Source organism: Buceros rhinoceros, unplaced genomic scaffold, assembly GCF_000710305.1.
Source record: "Buceros rhinoceros silvestris isolate BGI_N320 unplaced genomic scaffold, ASM71030v1 scaffold26572, whole genome shotgun sequence".
Classification (NCBI taxonomy): domain Eukaryota; kingdom Metazoa; phylum Chordata; class Aves; order Bucerotiformes; family Bucerotidae; genus Buceros; species Buceros rhinoceros.
In genome coordinates this window covers 1-7,549 of record NW_010398712.1, presented here as the reverse complement: position 1 = coordinate 7,549, position 7,549 = coordinate 1, and the positions used below count along the sequence as shown (strand labels likewise).

At 41.5% G+C, this 7,549-nt stretch overlaps 1 protein-coding gene across 1 annotated transcript in view; it reads right to left on the bottom strand.

Moving 5' to 3' along the window:
* The window catches only part of EIF4G2 (eukaryotic translation initiation factor 4 gamma, 2), a gene marked incomplete at its 5' end in the record, with an annotated part of 9,622 nt that extends 2,797 nt beyond the window's left edge, over window positions 1–6,825 (bottom strand). Inside the window, 16 exons of the mRNA XM_010131215.1 lie at window positions 302–519; window positions 606–710; window positions 948–1,073; window positions 1,852–1,965; window positions 2,386–2,546; window positions 2,638–2,779; window positions 3,103–3,201; window positions 3,285–3,368; window positions 3,903–4,013; window positions 4,426–4,577; window positions 4,657–4,723; window positions 4,816–4,947; window positions 5,600–5,702; window positions 6,016–6,141; window positions 6,538–6,603; window positions 6,715–6,825. Coding sequence (XP_010129517.1) covers window positions 302–519; window positions 606–710; window positions 948–1,073; window positions 1,852–1,965; window positions 2,386–2,546; window positions 2,638–2,779; window positions 3,103–3,201; window positions 3,285–3,368; window positions 3,903–4,013; window positions 4,426–4,577; window positions 4,657–4,723; window positions 4,816–4,947; window positions 5,600–5,702; window positions 6,016–6,141; window positions 6,538–6,603; window positions 6,715–6,825 — 1,917 coding nt within the window. The remainder of the gene's footprint in view (window positions 1–301; window positions 520–605; window positions 711–947; window positions 1,074–1,851; window positions 1,966–2,385; window positions 2,547–2,637; window positions 2,780–3,102; window positions 3,202–3,284; window positions 3,369–3,902; window positions 4,014–4,425; window positions 4,578–4,656; window positions 4,724–4,815; window positions 4,948–5,599; window positions 5,703–6,015; window positions 6,142–6,537; window positions 6,604–6,714) is intronic.
* Window positions 6,826–7,549: the final 724 nt, after the last annotated feature.

The window sequence follows — 7,549 nt, the reverse complement described above, 5'->3', positions numbered from 1 at the left end:
GAATGCCTAAGAAACAGAACAGTAAACACACACAAGTTGGAATTCTGAAGTAATTTCGTTCTTGTGCACAGTACTACTCTCACTATGTAGCAGCCTCCTGTTTTCTGCACTGAATCACTTGCCAAGAGGTTCCCCACTGCCAGTTCTACATTTCTTCCTTTCATCATTTCTGACACTCCTCACACATCTGTATGTATTGTTTTTACCTCCTCAGATCGACAGGACCTCAAATTTGCACACCACCTTCACATAAGCTTAATACCAGGAAGCAACAAGGACTGTGAGCCTGTTCAAGTGCAGTACCTGCATGAAGTTGTCGCTTGTGGCTATTCCCTCCTGCTTGAGCAAGCTGATCAAAGTACTTGCTTTCTCTTTGTCCTCATCCGATCTGTCTAGGGACTGAATGATTACTTTGCTCAACATCTCAGGAATGAAGTGTTTTGGAGCTCTCATTTCTCTCACAGTATTGACAGCATCATTTGCATTTCCATTGTTCAGATACTCGGTCACAACAGCTTCCTAGAGAGAAACACCCAGTTAAAGCCAGTCATTGTTAAAGGGCGTACACAAGGCTCCGGTAAGTACTATGCTTATACTTGACTTACAGTTTGTTTAAGCAGCTCTTCTTTAGAAGGAGGTGGTTTCTTGGTGGTCTTTGCAGGCTTTTCTTGTATAAGTGGTGGATTTGTTTTAAGACCAAGTTGAGGAGGCTGAAAAAGGTACCAAAATTTCTTTACTTGCAATTTATCCAGCTGCATTTATATTATGTTTAAGAACCCTAACCACGTACAAAGGCAGATTAAAGTGAATTTAGATTTTTTATGTTCCTTTTGTATATATCCTGCTATGTGCAACAAGAGATTTCTGTCCTTTCCCATATTAGAAACTGGTGTAAGGTTCACAGGCATTAAGTATAGCCAACAACATACAGTAACTTTTATATTTACCTGTCCCAAAGGTGGCGTCTGAGTGCGTGGTGGTTGAGCACTAGGAGGAATCATAGTTATCTGGGGCTGAAGCTTTGGCACTTGGTTTTTATTCATTAGAAAAGACTGAGCAGGTCTCAGGCTAATCTGTAAACAGAAAGTCAGAAAAAACCTCAAACTGTTTCAAGTATTCTGACCACGAACACACGGCCATGGACTCACACCAGTTGATCCCACTGAAGCATGACTTTTCCATTTCCACTATGTTGACACTCCAATAAAAATTCAGACATGCACATACTGAAATTCCCCCAAACGCAAGAGTCACAACCTGCTGCAAGTTACTGGTATTTAGTTCCACTGGTATCAAGATCTGGAATTGCTCCTTTTAGATGCAGTATGTTAGAGACCCAACAAGATACTTAGCATGTTTGCTGACGTATTTTACAGCCAAGGTAAGACTCTACCAATTGCTCAGAAATCAGGATACAAGTCTGGTTAATATTCAAAATAGCAACGCACTTTACTTTGCATATTACATTTTGCCTATTAGCCAGTACTTAAAAAAAGGAAAATTTAGCCTGGTCCAGCACTTCAGGGTTTCTAAAATTCAGGATTTTCTGAAGTTTTAATTAAATGTATTGTTATCAATACGATGCATGGGAACTGATGTCAGAGTAGTGTTCTTGGGGAGTTGTGGGGGAATGAAGGGACACCCCAAGAAATTGCCCTCATATCTCAGTCTTGCTCATAGGACGCTGGATACCCTAAGGAAAGTGAGGGGTAAGGTGAAAGAGGAAGGGACAAAAAAGGGAGGAGGAGAAGGAGAAAGAGTTCCAGCATTAGTCCTCATAATAACGCGTCTTGCTATAATCATTGGGCAATATTTATAATAGGCTTTAAGTAATGTAGGCATGTAATGTACCTCATCTGCATTAAGCTGTCCTTTCTTAGAAAACCGAGGTGGCATATCCTTCGACTGTCCTTGTTGCTGGGATAAGAGTCCCTGATTCTGGTTATGGTAGAGCTGGCTTTGCCCCTATTTCAGAAAGGGAGATATAGAGAAAGAAGTGCAGATGATGGAGTGGCGTACATCATATGGTAAGTAGTACCAGAGGGACCAGAGGAACAAAGGTTCTATTTGCCAGGAAGGGAGAAAGAAGGAGCAGGGGTGGTGGGAGAGTAGCATCTATCCCTAAAAACAGGGCTATCTTTTAAATAAAACACACCATTCTGACCCACCAAAGCCACATGCACCTTTTCTTGCAGTAAAAAAATTTATTCCTTGCTTCTCTTGCACAATTTAAGTGGTTTAGAATTTTTTTTATCAGCTGAGCATCAGTTCTTATCAGAATCAAGTCTGAGGAAGTATTTCAGCATAAGCAAGACTATAATCCATAACATACGCATCTGTGTAAGAGCTTCTAAACAAGCTGAAGTCACCCTGCAAACATCTTACCTGACTTTTCAGAAAACATTTGCCTAGTTCTCCAAACTGGGATTGAGCAGAGGGCATGAGGTGACCCCCATGGCCATTGAAAAGTTGGTTTGAACGATGGCGTCCCATGGTGGGTGAAAATCTGTCCTGAATAACCCCTGGACCAGTACCAATTCCGCTACCTGGATTATTAAGGAAACAAAAGACAACTTTAGTTCTGGGTTAACACAGCACGGCCACAATCAGCACATCAGCCTTGTTGATTCAGCATACCTGGCATTTGTCCAAACATATCAGCAAGCCCTCCAAGCGGGTCCCTGTCAAGTTTCATCCTGGGTGGCATAAAAGGTCCCTCCAGAAAGAAGTCGCTTCTCATCCCTTGAGACATAGGAGCAGGAATAAAAACTCCCAGATCCTTTAAGAGAGGAATTGTAGTTTTGGTCACTTTGGAGTAATAGTCCCTGAACACCTCAAGTTTTCAGCCCTGAACACCTCAAGTTTTCAGCCCTGAACACCTCAAGTTTTCAGCCCTGAACACCTCAAGTTTTCAGCCCTGAACACCTCAAGTTTTCAGCCCTGAACTGTAGAAGTCCATCTCGTTTTAACCCTAACCCCTTACTGTCACACTGCTGTGGAAACTACTCATAAATGCACAGGGTAAGCTTTGCAACAGAGTAAAGCATGTAAGGATTCACTCTGAAGTGAAGCCAGGCAAAAGGTCTTACATGCAACACTTACTTTTACAGCATCTTGACGGATTTGATTGATAGTCTTTGGTCCATTGTCAAGAAAAGCTTTGCGAGGAACCCAGTTGTGTTCTCTCAACTCCACAGTATCCTTGGAACATAATGCATTGTTAGGAAAGGATTCAAGACAACTTTGCAAGAAAAAGGAAGTGGTAAGCCATTTCATCATCATACCTGCAGCAGGAAACGAATCCTTGCTGGCAATTCCTTACTTGACATCAAGGAGCGCATACGGGCAAAGTACTGATCCATTAAGGACTGGAGGAACAGAAGTCACGTTACAAGTCAGGGCTAACTCTATCAGTGTCTTGAATATTTTCAGGAAAGATGACCACCTTCAAGACATCTAAGAGGAACTAACAGAACAAGACTGCCCTTTCCTGCCATCTCCCATCTCCTTGGTGGCAGTAGAGATCAAGGAAAGTGAATGAATCAAGACCTCCAAGTCAAAGAGCTGCCAAAATTCTTATTAAAGGTCCAAAATGTCAGATCACCTAGTTGTTCAGAATCAATCTCCTCACCTTCTCTTTTCAAGCAGCATTCAGAGAAACATTCTTGCTTTTATGACTTGCTATGACCTTATCTGCAGTCTCAAAAGACATTTATAGCCATTTCTAATATTGGCTCCTTTGCTATCAAGAAATTTGATGCCGGCCCAACAGGTGGCACTTTTGCTCTCTCCTAGTCGGAGCTCAGTTTTGTACTCATGAGTAGAACCCCAAAGGTTCAGGTAACTGAAATCCTAGCCACAGAATTTACCTAGTTTAAGCACTGCAGTGGATATACACATACCTTGGCTTTTGCATGATCTAATCTAGGTCCCACTGTCCTCATTATCTGACAGAGGCACTCCAAATCCTCCCCCATATCTTTGAGTTGGACTCTCTTCTTCTTTTCCAAAAGCTGAAACATTGAAGAAGATATTTCAACACATTAATAATGACCATTTATATTAAGTGACTACTTTGTACACAGGCACGTGCAGAAACGTTTAATCTTTTCTGAAGACAAGCAGGCTCGAAAATTAGTTGAAGAATGGCTAATTGAAGTACTTATTACTCTTAAGTATATGTACTTTGAAGTAGCTGTGGTACTTCTATCTATGCTAAGCTACATCTTCACTTGGGAGACAACTCCCATGGCTTTGAACAACTTTAGTGACACCAAAAGACTCTATTTCTAGCAGTGAGGAGTAGTAATTGAGGGGATACGTTTCGTGGCATTTTATGCTCCAAGACGCTGAAAGCAGCATAAACATTTACACTTTAGTTCACAAATCCTTTTGCTCTCAGCCCACGGCCAACTGAATACTCACTGTTTTGATGCACTTATGAAGGATAGATTCATGAATAAGATCAAGCTTGCCAAGTTCTCCAATGAATTTGATGTTCCCCAGCATCTTAATCTTGGCAATGGCTCTCTGTTCCTCCTCCTCAGGGAGGAGGGGACCATCATGCTTATCATAGACTGGAAAACAAAGGAATCTGTTTAACGTGGCTGTAGAAAGAGAAGATAAATTCTGTATTTAAATGGTTTTAAAGCTTACTATCAACATTTCTGGTTCGGTTTTCAAATTCATCTTGAAGTTTAGATATTAGGAGGCGTCTGAATGTCTAAAAGAGAACAAAACACAACAAATTAAGCTAGTCAGCACAACTATTTATGCTAGCAAAATTTACCATTCCAGATTGAGAAATACACGCACTGTGCTTTGCTTCTGTCCTGGATGACTCTCTGCTGATGGGCCATCAAAGTTGGGTGCATCTTCTGCCAGTCGCAGACATAGTTGAGCATACAGTGAGCTATACTTTGGCTCTTCAAGGGCTTTGTCTACGATCTAAATAAATTTAGAGTAAGGTAGCCACGTTGTAGGATGCAAATACTAGGCAAGTTGAGTTGCAAGACACGCAATGGAGTTCTACCACTATGTGATCTAGAACATCTCTGTTTTCCTATTTCAAATGTACAGAGACAAACATTTCACTTTAAAAACTAGTCTTAATGCTGCAAAGGAAAAAGCTACTCTATGCTACCAAAGAGCTTCTATAATCCTTAGCCAATGAACAGGACAAATTTGAAGTTCCTCAGTGTATCACTGAAGCTAGCATCGCCAATTTGATCTCACATTAAGCAGAGTGACAAGGTAATTCAGTCAAGTGTGCTGAGGTCACCTGTGGTAGCTTTTCCAGGACCATGAGCCTTGCCAATCAGGAAAAAACAAAGATGGAGGCCAGGGAAGAAAGACTGCTAACCAGCATCCTAGATTACATGAACTAAAAAATCCCCAATCACATTTAGCAATTCCTGAGACTTCTAGAACTTCACGCTCAATATATCCTTTCTACAGAAAAAGCAAGGATGACATTTCTATACATCTGGATTATCAAACACGGCATTAACCATCTTACTCCTGAGTCCCACCAAAACCAATCAACTTCTGTTTTTAGCATGCAAGAGAACTGTAGTTAAAAGAAATGCAGCCAGCTTACCAGCAGTATGACCCCTTTTAGGATGAGCTTAGATTCTACACCCACATTGAGGAGCTCAAGGCATAGCTTGTCAAACTTTTCAGGAGTAAGCTTATTTAGTATGCTAAAGAGGAACAACAAACAGAAATCAAGAGTACAGATATTTCAGCATGCTACAAGTGATTTTAGACACAAGTTCACCTTTACTTCTTCAGTCTATTAAACCAAAACTGAAAAGTACAATTTTTCATTCAAGTATTTTTTTGGGAGATCTTTAGACCATAAAGTATTATTCAAAAGACTAATTCTCTCACAAGAATTCCTTCTCAAGTGTTTGCTGCTGCTGGCCTATCCATTTCTGCCTCCAGCCGATTTATTAGAAATACAGACCATCAGAGCAAACAGTAATGAAAGAAAGTAATTTTACAAGAACTTACCCTCTTACTTTCCTGAAGATTGCATCATGTCGTTCTTTGTCATTTGCGGAGTCGTCATCTCGTCTAGTGCTTCGTGAAGGAATCCATTTCTGAGCGTTTTGCCCTGGGGTTTTCCCCAGGAACTCGCTGTAAAAGTGTTCAGCATACAATTGTTAAACAGAAACAAATTATTTCAAGAACCCATCTTTTAACCTTTCACATTGTCTTGTGCTAGCTTCTTAACAACATGCTCTTAGCCCTGCCCACACTGCAACATCTGCCGCACAGTCTTCACTCAACACTGAGCGGGCACCCAAGAAAACCTTTCTACTGCATGAAAACTCCGTGTACCTCCTATCATTCATGACACACTTGCAACAGGTTATATGCTGTCCTGCCACAGACGGGAGGACATTAATACGTCATGAACTCTGTAAGTATTCCTTGTACAACTTTAAAGACACTCTGTTTTTAACTCAGTATTCACCATCAAGCGTCCTCTGTCTTTAAAGCCATGCTAAACTGAAGAGCAGGATAACATACCTGTTGCTGGCAGTCTTGGGATAGTGCTGAGGTGCACCCCTACCACCTCCTCCGCCTGAAGAAGCACTGTTAAAAACAAAGGTAATCTCATCTAAGTTAAAAATTCCAATTTCAATTACATGTCAGTTTTGGTATAAACATAAGATAGATTTTAATCAGCAAGCAAAGGACTAGTACCTGAAACGAGAAGCACCCCCTTCTGCAATCGCACTCTCCACTTTGGCGGCTTGACAACAAAGAATCTCCAAAAGAATAAAATTAAATTGACAGGGTGGGGAAAAACAAAACCTAGAAAGACAAATGCACCATTTATTATGGATGTTTTAGTAGCAGCCACAGTGTAACTTACAATGGAGTACAAATGTTTGCTAGAGAATGGGAACCCCCAAACACAGAACTTCACAGGAATTAGGAAAACTATTTACGCAATTCTCAGATACTCACAGAAGACAGATTTCATTATTACCATATTTTACCACGGGGGCGAGTGAGAAGAGGTAAGACAATCATGGACTGAGGAAGCAAGAGCCTCAAGTCTACTCTATCAACCCCCAAAAGCAGCTGCAGAGAAAACCCAAAGGTCTTTCTTTCTGCTAGTGCAACTTTACTGATGTTTTACAAACTATGGTTAATTACAGCAAGAGAAAGCAGTCAAGTTTCAAAGTGAGAGGTACCAGGTCACAAAACGCACATCATGTAGTAAAAGGAACGTACTCTTCAGCCAAGTATTTTTATTTAGTAGCTGAATTGGCTGTTTTTAAGTATCGCCCCTCCCCATCTCGAAATTTAGCTTGTGAGACAGTAGCAGGAAGGGGGGAAAAAATAGATCATTGCACCGCAGGAAGCAGGTAGCAGGAAGCTAAGCACGGGGGGACAGACAAGCCTGCGGAGCTCCTCAAAGAACCGGCCGGCATTCCGAGGCTCCATGAGAGATCCGCTCCAGGACACTGCAGTCCCGAGCACACCACCCCCTCCTGGGGAGGCTGCCTGAGAAAGGTCCGGCAGAAGGCGG